This window comes from Siphateles boraxobius, unplaced genomic scaffold, assembly GCF_051911475.1.
Source record: "Siphateles boraxobius isolate OS27281-9 unplaced genomic scaffold, OSU_SipBor_1 130, whole genome shotgun sequence".
Classification (NCBI taxonomy): Eukaryota; Metazoa; Chordata; class Actinopteri; order Cypriniformes; family Leuciscidae; genus Siphateles; species Siphateles boraxobius.
Genome location: NW_027508734.1, coordinates 14,320,816 through 14,340,938, shown reverse-complemented (window position 1 = coordinate 14,340,938; position 20,123 = coordinate 14,320,816). Strand labels below are relative to the sequence as shown.

General features: G+C 38.7%; 1 protein-coding gene across 2 annotated transcripts; it reads right to left on the bottom strand.

The window, feature by feature from the left end:
- Positions 1–885: 885 nt before the first annotated feature.
- Positions 886–19,297, bottom strand: mthfs (5,10-methenyltetrahydrofolate synthetase (5-formyltetrahydrofolate cyclo-ligase)). Of its 2 annotated transcripts, XM_077228074.1 has the most exons (4): positions 19,230–19,297; positions 18,965–19,106; positions 16,257–16,521; positions 886–3,848 (listed from the first exon to the last, which is right to left on the bottom strand). In XM_077228074.1, exons 2-4 carry the CDS (start codon positions 19,073–19,075, stop codon positions 3,625–3,627), a joined length of 600 nt encoding a protein of 199 aa, XP_077084189.1. In that variant the 5' UTR covers positions 19,076–19,106; positions 19,230–19,297; the 3' UTR covers positions 886–3,624. The 2 variants fall into 2 exon arrangements, with proteins under 2 accessions (XP_077084189.1, XP_077084188.1); XM_077228073.1 differs by lacking the exon at positions 19,230–19,297 and having other exon boundaries at positions 18,965–19,209.
- Positions 19,298–20,123: the final 826 nt, after the last annotated feature.

Sequence of the window (20,123 nt, the reverse complement as noted above, 5' to 3'; positions counted from 1 at the left end):
ATTTGTATGAAATCGTGAAATATTACCTGGTCAATGGGCATCTTCGGAGGAGGGGGGATATCATACTGTGAGTGCAGAGACGCTCTGCATGAGTGGTATTTACAGCAGTAACGTTAAATACACGTATTCCACAGCGACTCTAGGGGAGACAAAAAGGGAATTCCTGCATAGTGTGCCTTTAAATAGATTTTTTTGTAACATTATAAATGCATTTACATTCACTTTTAATCTAGCCTGTTTGTTAAAAATAAATGAACACGGCCCATGTTTTTGTTAGATACCCGCAAGTCACCGCAGGACCCAATGGACAAAGAAGCACAGAAATTTGAGTCTGTTTTTGAAATACAAAACAATCAATGTACCTATGATTTAATAATAATGTTCTACATGAAGTCAGCATGCACTTACTGAACACTGCTTTATGAATTCACTGAGAACAGAATGAGTCATTTGTGTAAGTGCACTCCATGATTTTCTCCAATTTCTACCTCTTTCATCATCTGAAAAGGACAAAATAAAGCACAATAATACTTGTTCCTTTAGTCGTTGTAAACTGCTCTGCGCAACTGTGTACATCTTGTTTTTGTTTATTGCTGCATCTGATCTCAGTGTATTGATTACACACAGAAGGACTCATCTGCATTACGTTCTCATAGCAATTATAACCTCTCATTTTCCCTCAGTTCAGGTGTGGGAGTGTTTGCTTTCCACCTTCTTCTCCATCTCAGAGCTTAGAGGCATGAGTATTCTGAATATATTTTATAGAAGCACAATCAAAATGTATATAGTGGCGGATTCATTTCTAGTGACTGAAATGCCACAAGCCAAAATTGTGTTCAGCTAAACTTATAAGAAACAGTTCTCCGAAATTAAAATCTCTCATTATTTACTTGTTTACTTTCATTTTTATTTCCATAGAACAGAAAGATATTTTGAAGAATCATCACACACAAAAAAAACACACCATAAAAGTGCCATAAAGTGTCGGTAACACTTTTCATTAAGGTTTCAATTGTTAATATTAGTTAACCTTAAGTTAACATGAATATGGCATTTATTAATCTTAGTTAATGTTAATGTCAATACATTTTAAGATCAAAAGTTGTATCTGTTAACATTAGTTAATGCATTGTGAACTAGCTAATATGAACATTTTTTATTAATAACATTAACAACAGTTAGAATATACTGCTTACTGTTAGTACATTTTTAGTTATAAAGTTTTACCAAAGAAATTCTCCTTTTGTGTTACATGGGAAACAGAATATAATTCAAGTTTGGAATGACTGAAGCTGAATAAATAATGGGGGAATTTATTTTGGGGGAACTATTCTTTTAAAAGTGAAGAAAAATACAATAGAAACTGTAATTTTGTGAAATATTATAATAATTTTAAGATTACAGTTTTCTATTATTATAATATAAATGTATTCCTGGGATGGCAAAGCTGAATTTCAACAACCAATAATTTCTCATTCCCATATAATAATCAACAAAAACAACTTCCAAACAAAAAGACCAAATACTTAAACACTCTGCTTGTATTGTCTTTTTAATTTTTTTTTATAAGAATACATTATCATCTATAATTGGTTTTAAACAAATACATAAGATCGTGTAAGCTATATGTCTTGAACATATTTTTGGGAGGATGCACTTTCTTGCCATAATCAACAAAGAAATAAGCAATGAAATTTAGAATTTCAGGACAAGTCTGTCCCAGACATGTTCCCTGCAATTAAGTCAAAGCAGAGACATATGGAGAATAAAGGGGAGGGAGAGCAGGAGAAAGTGTCACAGGGACTATAGTGAGTCATTGACAGACCATATGAAAGACTGCTCATTATGCATGTCTTAATTCACATGCTGTTTGTCAACAAAGAGCACCAGGGCAAGTCTCAATGCTTCTGCGGCTTACGATGTCAAAAGCTGTTTCTAACAAATTTAATTCAGATGCAAATTAGAGTAGAGCAAAGACTTCTTTTAGCCAAAATCAGACATATTTTGGCCAGTATATCACAAGTGTTCAAGCAGTTTAAATTGGAGGATATTATGGATATTCTATTTGAAGTTTGACCACATGAGCTAATGAAGCAAGATTGATTAGTCCTCCATGATGGGAAGATCCCATATAAAAGACTAGAAGATATACAGCTATAGCAGGGGTGTCTAAACTCAGTCCTGGAGGGCCACTGTCCTGCAGAGTTCGGCTCCAACCCCAATTATACACACCTGAACCAGCTAATCAAGGTCTTATGCTAGAAACTTTCAGGTATTTGTGTTGAGGCAACCTGGAGATAAATTCTACAGGACCGAGTTTGGACACTCCGGAGCTACAGCATTTCAGGAACATGATACAAATGAAATCAAGAATGGATCAGGCACAGAAGATAAGCAAATGTTCACCCAAATGGCAACTTCTGTCATTATTTACTCACCCTCATCCCATACCTCATGCTGTAGTATTTCTGTGGAACACAGATTTCAAAACACCAAAAAGGACAATAAAAACACCATAAATGTACCATACAAGAAGTCCATGTAATAAGTTTGTGTAAGGACGGAAAGAAATTCAACTTATTACTGATAACTGTTTATACCGTCAAAATTCTGAAATTTATTTAGAGTTGCAAGATTAAAGTCAAAATGGACTTTTTTATGGAATATTGCAGTGTTTATTATGAATGATTTATCCAGACACAACATTTTTTAATTGAAAAATCATGTGTCATGATCTATATCAAAACAACTTCTCCCTCTCCTTCTCTGACACATTTACTGGTGTGAGACCCGTCACTCACATGAGATCTACAAATAGCGAACCACATACAACATATCAAAAAAAAAGAACAGAGCCTCTGCTTATATATATTAATTCCAGCTTCATGAGGGTTGAATATGGATAATTTTTATTAAAAAAAAGCAAAAAATTTAACAAAAAGTTGAGAAAATCGTGTTTCATAAAAAAGCGACTACACCGTGTATAAGCAATGCTTTTATTGCTTGTTTCTGCAGCTTTTTTCTTGTGTTTTGATTTGGAGATTTGGTAGTCTTTCAGAATAAATGCATAATAGCGTACTCTACTCTAAAACAAAGAAAACCGGAAAATGCTGTCAATGGCAGGGAAGCATTGTCTCATAAATGATGAAAAATGTCATCAATGGTGGGGAAAGAGTTAATGTAAGGACAGACTGCATATTTAGCCTTTTGGTATACTCTTAAAAAGCTTTCGAACAAGTGTTTTTGTAGTGACACCATAGAACCACCAATTTTGGTTCCCCAAGAACCTTTAAAGACTTTTTTAAATAAAATTAATGCAAAATTTTTCCTCTATAAAGAATTGGAATTGAAAAGTCCCATGGATGTTAAAAGGTTCTTTATGGAACCTAATGACAAAAAAGAACCACTATTTTTAAGAACGTCAGAGTTTGGTAAATCTTCTATTGATAAAGATAGATATTTCGAATCTTTTCTGAAAAGAGTTTGCGTTGAAACATTATGATATAAATAGATTGCGTTCAAAGAGATTTAATGGATTTAATTCAGCAACAGGATCCATATTGTTAGGAATCCTTTGAATTCAAATCAACAGCACTGAAATCATGGTCCGACTGGTCCAGTTCCTTACTCGTCTTCATAGAGGACTTCATCAATAAGAATATCATGTTCTCCCACTGGGACTTCGGCACACAGCTGCTCTTTGAAAGCCAAGGCAATGGTGTACGGCTTTCCCTTAGGGTGCTTCGTACAGCGCTCCAGATACGTGTCATAGAAACCCTTTCCTCTGCCAAGCCGATTCCCATTCTTATCAAATCCCAAACCAGGCATGAGGATAAGATCTAGTCCTCCTGTAACAAAATTAAAAAATGAAAAGACTAATTAAATAAGATTATGTGGATTATGCAGATTTGTTTTTGGAGCTCAAATTACAACATTACAGCACAATACAGTGAATTTCATGCAGGGAAGCCAAACATTCACCAAGTAGAAATTTACAGTACAGACTAACATCTCTGTGCTTACAGACAGGTGTTTGAAAGATACATGTGTTTTATAGAATAACTTATTTTCATCCACAAGGGATGTGCAGGAATTTTTGAATTTTCGATCTGTAATTATTATTCGAAAAATATAATACTATTCGAATTTTACTACGTTGCTTTGCTGGCCGTTAATGCAGTGAATCTATGATAAAACGCAAGCACTAACTCACAGTTATAATTAAATGCACTGGATGACGCGGTGGAGCGTGTTTAAGTGGATGGTAGGCCTATTTGATCACTTAACGTGGTCGTCTGGCTCGCGAAGTTTGGAATTATTGAGATGAAAATGATCTTTTAATGACCGACTGGTCCAGTTCATTGTTTCCACGAGCATGTGGATATTATTGTTTTTCTCAAAATGAACGTGAAACAATAAAAACACGATAACCATAAGCTGACTCGAGTGCATGTACGTTCTGTACGATAACTGCGCAGTCTGCTTTATTTGCGTTTTTCACCCCGTTCAAGCTGCTTGAGCTTAAATGCTTTTGTTCTTTATATTTTTTGTTTTAACATATTGTTTAATGTTTTCAACTAAAAGAAAACCTTAAGATATATAGTAAGCTTGATATGTATATTGCCTAATTGTAAGCTTGTTCACAAATGGTGACAAAAACTATGCAAACATATTCTTCATGCATTTTTCCTAATTGACAGATATAATAACCAATGCATGTCTATTTCTGACTAAGCTACTTGATAGTTGCAGATGCAATGACAGCTAATTAGTGGATAATTATGGTATCATACAAAAATGTAGCAATGAAGACACTGCAAAATATGTATAAACTTTGATTTAAACTAAAATTTAATTCTGAAAAAGAATTAAATTTATTCTGACGTTATTCTGACCTCTTGATTTGAACCTCTCCAGGAAAAAAGTAGCTTGTTTTGCAGTCTATGCATTGCCAAAAAACATTCTACTTTCAAGCTCACAAAATGAGCCTCATGAAATGTGAGCAAATTTCTGTTAACTGTTCATATGTAAAAAGCTCAGTGCAAAGGTTTGCTTGTGTATAGATTTAACATTATACATTTCAAAATCACTCCTTGGGCCTCGATCAAGAAACAAACCAAACAAATTGTAGTTCAAATCATGCGTAAATCCATATGTACGCAAAGTATGTATTTACAAATGGATTCAAGCACTGATCATGTACCCAAAAACACTATACAGTTTAATTTCACAATTTTGGCCACAAGAACCATGAGTAGAACAAATGTGTAGGTAAACTGTTTGTAAACCAATTTGTTGCAAATGAAACGCAAGTGGAACCAGTTTCTATGCATATCATACATACATCCATCAGTATGTAAACTGTCTTTGAACTGCATTCACCAAATTATGTACAAATGAATTTACTTTCTGCTTGTGTAGAGAAGCAAACAAACAATACATATTAAATTCAGACTAAAACACTCTGCTCCTAAAAGAGCAGAGCGAATTCCTGCATTAACTGTTCATGAACTCACATGTGCAGAAGTGTTGCATAAATGTAGCATAAATGTTACATTCAGTTCAATACAAATATATTTGTGTTCTGCTACTATAGCCACAAGAACTCTACATTTCTAATGAGCACAATGGGCCTCATTCATGAATAATCAATGATTTTCTGCATTTTTGTAAATGCTTCTGTATGTAAATTGTACTTAAGTACAAAAGGATTTACGTTGTGTCTACATTCATGAATAAGGCTCATTGGATATAAAGGCTTTACAAATTTGTCCATTTTGAAAATAAAACAAATGACAGTGGCCAGAGAGTCTGATTTATGGTTTACATGAAATATGTTACGAGTCTGAATTTCAAACACAAGCAAAACCATTAAATATTAATATCAATGATCTCACAATTACAGCCTGTTCCTGCACCTCGTTCCATATTTCACTCTCGGCTCTGTTCTAATAAGCCTGTCTTCAACATTCATTAATAATGTATCTACGCGGAATTATTACATACACATTATTCAACTTAATATGATTATGCTGACAAATCGTAAACAGTCGATTTAAATAAAAAAAAGTGTTATTAATGAGCCTGAACCAATTAGACCATCTCCAATATAAACAAGACAAGGTATTTAATGTACAAGCCATCACAGATCCTATTCTTTTATCAGTTCTGCAAAACATGTTTCTCAGGCCTGCAGGCTTCAACTCAGAGCAACACCTAGGACTGTCCGGTACCTCCAAATCAATCCCTGATTTGTCGCCAAGTTGCTCAAGGTTTCAATCTGAAAGTTCATCAGTTCTTTGCAGGATTTCAAAAATTGTTCTGTCTTTTTATCTCTTCATCTCATCTATTTATCTGCCTATCCCAGTTCACGATCCTCTGGTGTAAAAGGTGAAGTAGAAAGGATCTGAAGAAACACAGGAGTTTGCCGATGGGGATTCCACAGTTTTTTTTTTTTTTTTTTACATTAGATGAAGAGCACACTTTTATGATTGCTTTCATTTCTTTTTTCAATGATAAACCTTTAGTCATATTGTGCTGCTAAAAAAAGAAAAGAGATAAATTGAGAATATCCTGCTGCTCTTTTTGCTATAAATACGTATACATTAAATATATATATATATATATATATATATATATATATAAATGTATTTTAAAATTAAAATTAGTACATTTAAATGCATTTTTATAAACTATATACTATATAATTATATATATACACTACCGATCAAAAGTTTAAGATAATTGGAACAATTACGATCTCAGACTCACCAAGGCTGCATATATTTGATAAAAAAAAAGAGTGAACAGTAAAATGAATAATGGTTCTTCTTATTATCAATATTGAAAACATTTGCTTTATAATTTTTTGTTGAAACTGTATGGAAGCTTGTTCCCACCACAGAATGAAAAATAAAAAAGGTAATTGCGACTTTTTTATCTCACAATTCTGACTTTATTTCTCAGAATTGCGAGATATAAAGTCAGAATTGCGTGAAATAAAGTCACAATTGCGTGTTATAACGTCAGAATTGCAAGATATAAATTCAAAATTGCGTGATGTAAAGTCGCAATTGCGTGTTATAAAGTCGAATTGCGTGATATAAAGTCGCACTTGCGTGTTATAAAGTCAGAATTGTGAGATATAAAGTCGCAATTGTGTTATAAAGTCAGAATTGCGTGAAATAGTCGCAATTGCGTGTTATAACGTCAGAATTGCGAGATATAAAGTCGCAATTGCGTGTTATAAAGTCAGAATTGCGTGATAGAAAGTCACAATTGCGTGATATAAAGTCACAATTGCGTGATATAAAGTCAGAATTGCGTGTTATGAAGTCAGAATTGCGTGATATAAAGTCGCAATTGCGGGTTATAAAGTCAGAATTGTGAGATATAAAGTCGCAATTGCGTGTAATAAAGTCAGAATTGCGTGATATAAACGATACTCGGTTACTAACGTAACCTCAGTTCTCTCTAGAGAGGGAACGAGTATTGCGTAAGTTTAGCTTACGCTACGGGAAAGATTCATCTTCTCAAGATACTAAAGCCAAAAAATTATCCTTAATTTTGTATTCCTTGTCAACGCAGTGCAGCAGCTAGCAGACCTAGAGCAGGCCATCTCGCGTGCTCATTGGCTGCCCTGCGGCAACTGCTGCAGCCTACCAGTGAGCCCAGCGTGACGTCACGCCCAATGAAGGGCGCCCGCGCCTTCATAGCGTCACAGCCCGCCAGAATGGGCGTGGCTTAGCGTATAAAAGTAGGGGCTGTAGGCTGAATTCTCTGGTTTTTCGTCGACTGAAGCGAAGTCGCTCGTGGTGCGAGCACGGTCGAAAACGCAATACTCGTTCCCTCTCTAGAGAGAACCGAGGTTACGTTAGTAACCGAGTATCGTTCTCTTACGAGAGGTTCTCTCGTATTGCGTAAGTTTAGCTTACGCTACGGGAACACTTTGTCAACGCCGTGCGCGCCAAGCATTCACCATAAGACCCCGAACTTTCAGGGGAACCCCATAAGTGAAAAATAAGGTGGCCAGCCACCCGAGCCATCACTTGTACATAAGCACACGTAGGAAATACAGAGCAGCGCGCCGGTCTGTATAGGCACATGCTACTTAGTGCAGCTCAACCAGGAGAGCTGAGTCATGTGAGAGTGATCTGAGCAGGAGATCTGGGCAGAATACACCTCTCCTTCAAACTGACACCAGTTTAGCCTGCAAGGCAGGAATTTCTAGGTTATAAAACCTGACAAAGGTAGACGGGGAGCTCCAGCCCGCCGCTACACATATGTCATGGATTGAAATTCCACTGGACCATGCCCACGAAGAGGCCACGCCTCTCGTGGAATGAGCCCTGATGCCCAGAGGGCATTGCAGACCTTTCGAAGCATAAGCGGCTGCTATAGTGTCTACTATCCATCTGGACAGGCTCTGTTTCGAGGAGGCGAGACCCTTGGTGCGCCCACCAAACGAAACAAAAAGCTGTTCCGAACGCCTGAAGGAGGCGGAGCGCGTAATGTAAACCCTCAGCGCTCTGACGGGGCAGAGGAGATTTACATCACTTTCGCTGTCAGATGCTGGGAGAGCTGACAATTAAATAACTTGCGCACTGAATGGAGTGCCCATCACTTTAGGGACATAGCCATGTCTAGGTCTGAGGATGACCTTAGAGTCATTCGGCCCGAACTCAAGGCACGACGCGCTGATAGACAGCGCATGCAAGTCCCCCACACGTTTTACTGACGACAGTGCAGTCAGAAAGACGGTTTTCAGTGATAGATGTTTCAACCCCATGGAGTCTAGTGGTTCAAATGGAAAAGCTTTCAGGGCCTCGAGGACCAACGAAAGATCCCACATGGGAACCGACGGGGGGCGCGGCGGATTCATCCTTCTAGCTCCTCTAAGGAAGCGGATGACCAACTCGTGTCTTCCCAGTGACTGGCCATGCGTCGATTCTGCGAACGCTGCCACGGCCGCCACGTATACTTTGAGCGTGGATGGGGATCTTCCCTTATCCAGCAGCTCTTGTAGGAAGGTGAGCAGATGCGCCACCCCGCATGTTCGCGGGTCCAGACCTCTGTCGGTGCACCATCCAGAGAACACCGACCATTTAGACGCGTAGAGCCTTCTCGTGGAAGGGGCTCTAGACTGCGTGATCGTGTTCATCACTCCTTCAGGCAGGGCAACGAGTGTCCGTTGATCAACCATGCATGCAGAGACCAGCGCTCTGGATGGGGATGCCAGATCGTGCCGCGAGCCTGAGAGAGGAGATCTGCCCTCACCGGAATCGGCCACGGAGCTGTATGTGACAGCCGTGCTAGTTCCGGGAACCAAATCTGATTCTCCCAACGCGGGGCTATGAGGAGCACCGAGTGGCGCGTTTCCCTGATTCTCTTGATCACCTGTGGGAACAGAGAGACCGGAGGGAAAGCATATAGCGGGAGGCTGGGCCAAACCTGGGCCAGCGCTTCCTTGTCCTTCGAGAAGAACGTCGGGCATTGAGCGTTGTCTTTTGACGCAAATAGGTCGACTTCCGCTCTGCTGAATAGGCGCCACAGTTTCTGGACCGTTTGGGGGTGCAGGGACCATTCCCCAGGGGGAACATTGTCCCTGGACAGTTTGTCTGGGCCGTCGTTCAAGTGGCCAGGCACATGCGCCGCACTCAGCGAGCGCAGGTGCATCTGAGACCAAATAAGGAGGCGTTCCGTCAGATTGCAGAGATTTCTGGATCTGACACCGCCCTGACGGTTTACATAGGATACCACAGACATGTTGTCCGAGCGGACAAGAACATGCTGGTCCTGTATGAACGGGAGGAAGCACTTCAGCGCGTTCTCGACCGCTATCATCTCCAGACAGTTTATGTGAAAACCCTTCTCCTGGTCTGACCACTGGCCAAAGACCTGAGTTGGACGCGTCTGTCGAGATGACTTTCCGATAAGAGATGGTTCCCATCATTACTCCCTGCTGGTACCAGTCGGCCACTAACCAGGGCTGCAGAGCCGCTATGCAGGTCTGAGTCACTCTGATTTTCTGGCCGCCAGACACCCAGGCTCGGCGGGACACGCGAGCACTCAACCAGCGTTGGAGCGGGCGCATGCGCAGTAGGCTCAGCTGAAGCACCGCTGCAGCTGATGCCATACAGCCCAATATCCTCTGAAAAGTTTTCAAAGGGAGAAAGCTGCCCTTCTGGAAAGACGCGGCTAGGTGGCGAACACGGCGCGCTCTGTGTCGATAAACGAGCCGTCATGGTCACCGAGTCCAGTTCAATTCCTAAAAAGGAAATTGACTGGCTGGGCAGTAATGAGCTCTTGGTCAAGTTGACCGTGAGACCCAAGCTTTCCAGATGACTGAGAAGCACTGTTCTGTGAGATAGCAGTTCTGTCTCTGACTGTGCCAGTATCAGCCAATCGTCCAGATAGTTCATTATTCGCAGCCCCTGACTTCTCAGGGGGGCGAGCGCCGCGTCCATGCACTTCGTAAATGTACGTGGTGCTAGGGACAGGCCGAACGGCAGGACGGTGTATTGATATACCTGACCGTCGAAGGCGAATCTCAAAAATCGCCTGTGACGGGGTACTATCTGAATCTGAAAATAGGCATCCTTCAGATCTAGATAAATAAACCAATCCCTCGGGCGAACGTGCGTGAGGATTTTTCTGGTCGTAAGCATTTTGAAAGGTCTTTTCGCAAGTACTTTGTTCAAATGTCTCAGATCTAGGATAGGTCTGAAGGCTCCGTCCTTCTTGGGTACGAGAAAATATCGGCTGTAAAAGCCTGACTCGCTCAGAGAAGGCGGTACCTTTTCTATAGCCCCTTTGCACAGCAGCTTTGCTATTTCTGCGTGAAGTAGGTGTGCTACTTCCGCATTCACTATCGTCGCGGTCCGGGCTTGAAAGCGCGGGGAACGGCGAATGAATTGAAGTGTATAGCCCTGCTTTATTGTGTTCAATAACCATTCTGAAATCCCTGGAATAGTTTCCCACGCAGCTATGTGAGCCGCTAGGAGGCGTATGGCCTCCGGGTTCAGACCGCCGCCATTTGCAGGCTTGTGAAACTGAACCGGAGCCGAAAGCGCGGCGCGCGCGCTCTCGGTTCTGGGCAATGGCTGCTCGCTGACAGCCGAAACCGGCTGACTTATGTGAGATGTCCCAATCATAAGGGATGGGGAACATACTTTTACGACACTTTGACGCGCGAGCAGCGCACCGGGCGGAAAAGCTTTCTGTAAGCGTGAGCGTGTACGCGGGCACGAGACTTACAACTGTAAGTCCCGATCATACTGGATGGGGAGCGTTTTATTAACGCCCTGCGTTTTGTGATAACACTTAGACGCGCGGGCGGGGCCCGGGGGGAGGTTTGTGTTAGCAAGCATGAGTGCTCTCTGGCGGGCACGAGACTTACATTCATAACCTGCTTTTTTGATCGTGTAACAGAGCGGGCAGATAGTGGGCACAGACCTGTGGACACATTTCTTACATTCAACACTCGATGAGTGTTTTATGAGAGTGTGCTCTGTGAGTGACACGGGATTCGGAGTGCTTATGTGTAGGGGTGAACACTGGGGTGTGGGCACTTTCACTACACTTAAAACACTGACGGCGTGAGCCGGACCAGACATTATACTCTTTTTGAGATTTCTCTGGGTCGCCGTGAAAACGGCGTTTGTGTGCAGGCGAAAGGGTGAATAAACCGGCTCGTTGGCTGCTAATTGAACCACTGCAGTAGCCTGTTTGAAGGGGACTGACAGGGAAATGAACCTTGACGGCGGTCAGGCCGCAGCGGGACACGCGCGTCTTTTCTCTCTCGCTGTTAGGAAGGCTTCGCGTGCTCAGACTTCAGCGTAATTCTTTGCCGAGGCCCTCTGGGGGGCGGCGGTCTGTGACGGCTGTCTGAGCGCAATCTAGGGCGGCCGCCCTGGCGTCGCTGCGAAGGCTGAGGCTGTGGTGGACGCTGGGTGCTGGTTCGCACGGGCGGCTGGCTCCGTCTCTCGCGAGAGCGGCCTGTGGCGGAACTCGAGCGTCGCGGCAGGAAGAGGTTCATGGCCTGCGTGGTCTTCTGCACCTCAGGGCAGCCAATGAGCACGCGAGATGGCCTGCTCTAGGTCTGCTAGCTGCTGCACTGCCTTGACAAGGAATACAAAATTAAGGATAATTTTTTGGCTTCAGTATCTCGAGAAGATGAATCTTTCCCGTAGCGTAAGCTAAACTTACGCAATACGAGAGAACCTCTCGTAAGATAACTATTCTGAGAGGAAAAAAGTATTTTTTCCCCCCACAGAATTGGACTTTATAACTCACAATTGCGAGTTTATATCTCACAATTGCATCTATGAGATGGTTTTACAACTGGAAACGGAAATGTGAGAGTCATTTTAACCAGACAGCACAGTTCATTAAGTCCAAATCTTTGTTGGAATCTCATAAAAACTTGTTGATTTACAAGCGGCACGGTTTGACCTTAAGGGAAGACAGTGAGGTATGGAGTGTTATTGCGGGATTAAATGCTTTCGGAGCACCTCAATCAGACACACCAACAGATAGGCAATGAAGTGCACTTCGGTGGATTCAAACCATTCAGTCTTGTTAGCACTTAGTGTCACAGTGATGTACTACCAATACAAGCGTGCAAAGATTGGTCAGTTTACACACACAGATTCAATGCTTGTCCCTCCTTCAAACACACACACCTGACATTTTTATCTAGTCTCAGCTCTCTTTCATTTCTTTTTGTTGGCAACATTTAAAGTCAATGTCAATTTAATCATAACATTAACCTCAGGGAATTCCATTTTCTTTTCAGAATTCCATACTTTTCCAGAATCAAATATCCAAACCTATCTGTAGATTTTTCAGACCATATTTAACATGGTTCATATAGCATTATATTTGGTATATAGTACGGTGATCTGTAATATTTTTATTTTCTCTTTTTCCCCCATTGGTTTTCACGAAGTGATAACATGCGCTTAACATGATGAGACGAAACCTAAAACGATTTACAACCTGCATAATTATATATAACCTGCATGCAAGACAAATTTATTTTTAGTAGGCTAATTCTTAATTTTATATTTTAGAATACTGAATAGTCTTGCAACACAATATTTTTTCCACACTTATACAGACCTGAGAAACTTATCCAGACCAGGAAATTACTCAAATCAAATTCCATACTTTTCCAAGCCGTGTAGGAACCCTTTACCTAAAATAATATCTAAATGGCTATTATATAGTTATTACAATATAAAGGAAAGTGGTTAAGGTAAAGGTTTGATTAAAATAGAAAAATTTTCTTAGGAATAACGTGCACTGATGACTCCACAATAAAGCTCCGTTGAATCACACCAACAACAATAAATATAATGATAACATTTACGAGAACTATATTCGCGCCCACACCAGTGGACAATATTATTCTGTTTATTATAAACACTCACTGCGGTTTTGTCGTTTGCCACTTTATGCTTAAGCTCTTAAAGCAGGTTGAATTCTGATTGGCTGTCAATGTTTTTATCGTTTATCAACTGGGAAATTTTTTTTCTCAAACTTGATTCCAACAATATTGTTATCGATAATGTGTCGTTATCATTATATAGGCCTATAATTGTTGTGGTGTGGACTCTGCCATTCTTTTATATTTAGAACATTTTTTAAAAATATATCTTTATTGCTATTGTGCTTGAACGGGCCTAGGAAAACAAATAAGGTCATTTTTTATTTCATGTTGACTTCAAAGGAGAGTACCAGTAAAGTCCAAAGGATGTCCCGAGCTCAAAGTCACGGTTTCACTCTGCGGGTACAAAATGCAAAAAAACACCCACCTTCATCTCACACTGGCATACTTCAGTACGATTACACCCCTCCTCATGTGCATTTCACATATCAACCCCCATTTCTATCGCTTTCTCCTGAATGGCTGTATTTTTCATCCGCTCCTCTCTCTCTTTAATTCACATATACACAAACACCCCATCAAATGTGTGTCTAAAACACACAGACTTTAATCTCAGAGTCATTACTTACTCAACAGGGGCGAGAGGCTTTGGCCTGCCTCTGTCGTCCTGTAACACCTGCTCAGTTCTGCCTAGTTTATATTCTCCACCACATTGATGGGGTGATTTCTTTCCTATTTTCTTTATAAAACAAGCATTTCTGCTAAACGTAAGATTAACGTAAGCTATAATTAGCCTGATGATAAATTACAGAGATAAAGTAAACAGTACAGTTGTATAGATGAAAAATTAGGACGATTAGAAAAAAGCACGTCTTTGGTAAACATAAACAGTCCTCAGTCACAAACCCCATAAATACTAGCTGTGTGCAGGAAACAGCATGATTTATGAATCATAATTCACTTACAGCAAGTAAATGTGGGGAATAAATTAAATATGATGGTAGGTTCCTGACTCAGGCACTATAACATAATATACAACACAAGTCTGAATATAAACAGCGTGTCAATTAGCCTACTAAATTACACATTAATGAAGAAATGATACACTAATTAAACCTCCTGCTAATGCTTTAATTTCAACATTCATTTTCTTAATACACATATCTGGCCTTATTGTGCATGATTCATTGGGGCATATTATTGAAAAGAAACAAATACACCATCTCTAACCACCTGATTCCCTTCTGGTATTACCCACTTTTCACCATCAATTTATGAAGCAATTTCTGCATTAATTGAAATATGCAAAAATTATGGAAGTGAATTTTGTTTCTAAGTGCATTTCATGTTTGATAAATGACTCCAAATCAAACATTCAGAGATAATATATTGAGATTACAGTAAAATTAGGTGTCACTGTGGTCTTTTAGTCTATTTCTAAGCTGTAAACTCATAAGGGACTTTAAAAAACATGATTTGAGCAGTTTGGTGTAACTACTACTAGTCAGCATTTGTAGCCTACAATTCCTAAATACTGCAATGCAGTAACCCACCTTTTCTATCTTGGAAAGTGCAAATGCTCAACCACAAAATGCAATATTAAAGTATCAAACTAAAATAAATATCCTAATGTTAATGTTTAGATGCAAAATCTTGTGTTCTATGGTACAAAACATCAAAATCTGATTATAGTGTAAGTGAATATGACGCCAAATTAACCTGTGGGGTGAGAGCACCATCTAATGGTACAATATATTTCCTTTCAACACTACATACCTGTACAACACTTTCCTCACATTATAATAGTATATTATATAATTATCAATTATAATAGCTTTGCAAATATGTGCTGTATTTTTAATTTATTTTTGTACATTTTATTACAAGTAAATTAAATCAGTTCAACAGGGAGAAGAGCTTGCACACATAATAATAGAAGATTTCTTACAAACAATACTTTATTTAGAGGCCAAATGCAATGACAAAGCGTTTGTGTATTATGTGTGTGAGCTCCTCGCCTTGTTGAACTTTGATGTGTTTTTTGAGCTTAAGCAAAGTCATATATATACCAATTTTTTCAGTATTTGACACAGACCTTCAACGGCTGTTTTTGCTGTTTTTAAGTAAATTAAATAACAAATAAATTCAGTCTGATGGGATAATTTCCCCTCGTCTTAATACATGTTACAAACTGTGTTTTAGAATAAATGAAATGCAATAAATCAGCTAATAGTTCCAACTAAATTATGATGAATTAGGTTGAGAATATAACTAGTCAACAACACAATATCTGGAAAAATGTGCAGCATTCGGCTGTTTTTTAAACATGCATTTTATTTTACCCATAATTTTAAAAAATATTGTAAGAGGGTAGTATGGAAACTTGTTTCTGCCACAGAATAAAAAAATATATAAAAGGTAAGTTCTGCTTTCTATCTCACAGTTCTGAATTTTTTTCTTGCAACTGAGAGTTTATATCTCACAATTTGGATTTCATACACAGACAATTGTGAGTTTATATCTTGCAATTCTGACTTTATAACTCGCAATTCTTATTTTATCACAATTACAAGTTTATAGTTCGCAATTCGAACATTTTGCAATAAACTTGCAATTAGAAAAGGTAACTGCGTATTTTAATCTTCCAATTCGGACTTTTCTCACCATTGTGAGTTTATATCTCACAATCTAACTTTTTTCACGCAATTCAGACTTTATATCTCACAATTCCAACTTTATTTCTCACAATTGGAAGTTTATAACTCGTAATTCTGACTTTTTTCTGAGTTAAAAACCCTTTTTTCCCGTGGCAGACACAAGCTTCTTTAGGGCAGGTACATAGTCTAAATCTTCTGTTCTAACCCACCTGTATCTAGGGCTTCCTCTCTCTCAGTGTCCTCGTCTGCTGGCTGCCGGATGTCCCAGGACGTGAGGGGCAGCGTGTTCATGTCCTCCATGTCTTGAAGTCGTAACATGTCCATATGACTGCTCTTGGTGAAGTATCTGGGAATGAAGCACACTTTGCCCCTCTTGAAGATGTCCTTGATGATGTCCTCTGTGCGCACCTCATCATACATGTTCAGGAAGACAGCGACACGCTGGCTGGACAGGTATTTGGGATGCCTGAACAACTACATACATACATTTGGATAGTAGTTAATAAACACAAACCATATTTACAATCATTTATTTATTTTGTAACATGCTTAACATAAATGTTTTACTGCAATATATGATTACAGTAACATAGGCCATGTTTCTTAGTTGTATTTTGCTCCATATAGGATACTGTATGTAATAATGTCTCAGTATGAAAATAGGTTCAAAATGCCTCAATAAGGGAGTAGTTTCGCAAATCTGATTAGGTTCAAGAGTGTGTCTAACACATATACAAGTCATGGTCAGAATTATTAGCACACTTGGTAAATAAAATAAGTCTCTGCAAAAAAAAAATCTTCATTGTTAATCCTTTTGACCTTTTTTTTCAAAACAACAACAACAATTCTTTCATTGAAGTAAAATAATTGAAAATGTGGGGAAAATCTCTTTATGAAATAATGTTTTTCTCCAATACACATTGGCCACAATTAATGGAAACAATTAATACTTCTTGCAACTATTTGCCAAGGTAACAGCTCTGAGTTTTCTCCTATAATTCCTGAAGAGATCAGAGACTCTCCTCTTCAGTTTTCTGTAGGGTTCAGCTCAAGGGACTGGGATGGTCCTGGCAGAAGATTCATGTTGTACTTAACGACCCATTTTTGTGATGATTTTGATGTTTGTTTTGGATCATGGTCCTGATGGAAGATCCAACCACAGCCCATTATGAGATTTTAATGAGAACAGAGGATTTTTCTTGAAACCATCGCAAGCTTGTGATGTAGGTGCTGTTTGATATTTTTTAATGCTTTCTGAGCCCATGACTCAACTATTTTCTGCAATTCTTCATCTGTGATCCCTAAAGAGTCTTTGGCCTGTCAAACTTTCCTCCTCACCGTGCATTAAGACAATATAGACACACGTCCTCTTCCTGGCAGATTCGTGACATTTCCTGTTGTTTGGAACTTCTTAATTATAGCCCCGATGGTAGAAATTTGGAATTTTCAATGCTTTAGTTATTTTCTTACAGTTACTTTCTGTTTTGTGATGCTCAACAATCTTTTGATGCACATCAGAACTACATTCTTTAGTTTTACTGTGATGGATGATTAAAGGAATTTGCCCTTTGTGTTTCCTCATATTTATACTCCTGTGAAACGACAATTTAATGTTCCTAGTCACCCTGGTGGGCTAAAAACTGTAAATATGAAGAGGAAATATACTTTTACTCATATGAGACTTTACTCATACGCATTTCTAGGGGTACCTATAATTGTTGCCAACGTGTATTAAAGAAAAAGATTTATTTCATAATGTGATTTTCTCGCCACATTTATTAGTTTTACTTGAATGAAAGGTTAGATTTTTGTGATTTAAAAAAAAAAAATGTATGAAAGATCAAAAGGATAAACAATGCTGATATATTTTCACAGCATTCATTGATTATATTGACCAAGGGCTCCAATAATTCTGACCATGTATGCGTGTATAAGTATATATATATATATATATATATATATATATATATAAAATACACACACACACACACACACACACAGTACTGTGCAAAAGTCTTAGGCACGTTAGTATTCTCACACACAAAATGGTTTTAAAGCCAGTTATTTATATCTTCTGCTGTAGTGTGTCAGTAGGAAATATCAGTTTAGATTTCTAAACATAATCCATTTACGTTTACATTTCCAGCCATTAGAATCCAGTGAGATTTTTGTATGCACAAGGAGTCTGACAACAGCTGGTATGATCCACACAGAGATCTGATCTCACCATTATCGAGTCCATCTGGCATTACATGAAGAAACAGAAAAAACTAAGGCTAAATCCAGAAGAACTGTGGCAACGTCTCGAAGTCGCTTGAAGAAACCTACCTGCATTTATTTATTCAAATCTTATTTTTAAATGCATTTATTTTTTGTTTAAAAAACAAAAATGTTGTTTGTAACATTTCCACCAACACCCCAGCACTCCCTTGTGGCCCCCTGGACCAAAGTTTGAAAACCCATGTGCTAAAACTGTCCATACAGGGACATTGTGCAAGAAAGGTACAGCCATTGAAAAAAAGAAAAGAAAAAAGAAAAAAGACCAGGGGGCAAAGAAACTCCTGAGTCATGTGCAGAAATACATTTTACTGTCTATGAGAAACACTGCTTATTTTATATCCAAAATCTCAAAAGGAAATTTGTGGTAGCAAAAAAGTTGTCAATAACGTAAAAAAAGGTGTGAGATTACATATTCAAAATTATAAATAAGAAAAAGTTAGTGTGATTGTGCATATTTGCTATGCTCTCAAATATTTGCAAAAAAAAATATTTTTTTATGGTGGATATCAGGTAAAGTTTCTAAGTACTCGCGTATATGTAGAGATCCTATGTGCAAAGTACAATCTAACTACTGTCCCGTATATTACAAGACCCCTGAAAGCTCGTGTCGCTCAACTGACACATCGATGACATTTACCTTTTGAGAGACAACTCGAGACTGTCTGAGTTTCTCCTGATCACTCACTGCAGCCACTCGACTCTTGATTTCTCTTCTTAAAGCTTGTTTTGCTGCACGCAAAGCTGCCATAATGAATCTGCACTGCTCAAATCCACTCAGACTGCAAACAGACACACTAAAATACAGATCGTTGTAATCATTGCAGCAGCTCAATTAATTATTAACTCGTGAGAAAGTGATAACATCAGTGGAGTCTGCACATGTGCGTGTAATCTATTCATACGGGATAGATTAGTCGTCCTGAGTTGGCGTGGCCAGTGTAAAAATGGATTAGCCATCCTGAGTGGGCGGAGTTAGTTTACAGCTCATGCCTTTCGAGGAAACATGAACATTCAAGGAAAAACCCAGGAAAAGCCTCACCCCCAAATTAAAAGTCTTTTGAAAACCCACCCTCGTGTTTTTACAAACTCGATTTACTTTAATATATTCCGTGGGACACAAAATAGGATTTTTGACAGACTTTTAAGGACTGACAGCCTGAGTTGCCCTTCTCTTTTACTTCGTCTTTTATTGGCATAGGCCTACAATGAAAGTGCATGATCACAGACCATTTGCCTAACCTTTGGTGGCCTGTGGTATTTATTTATTTATCCTTTATTCTACCAGGAAGGTCCCGTTGGGATACAAATCTCTTCTTCTAGGAAGTCCTGGCCAAGATGACTGTACCATAAGTTTCACATAAACACACAACACAAAATACACATTCAAATAATAAAGTATATGTGTTTGTAACATCATGAGGGTGACAGTGAGTACATGATGAGAGGATTTTATTATTATTTTATACAGACCAATGGTATGATTCATCATAATCATAATACAAAGCAATGTGAGGGTTATGTTTTATAAGTCATTTTTCCTGGTAATATATATATATATATATATATATATATATATATATATATATATATATATATATATATATATATATATTTATTTTTTTTTTATTTTTTTTAATCACATGGAGGTTACATGCATGTTTGGATATCATACTTGGTTTTGTTCTAAAAGTAACTTTAAAAGAATAGCAATACAACAACATTCTGGACTAAATATATAAAAAACAAAAAGAGTCCAAAATATGTTTTTATTTGGTGGTGTTTCACAAACGAGTCGC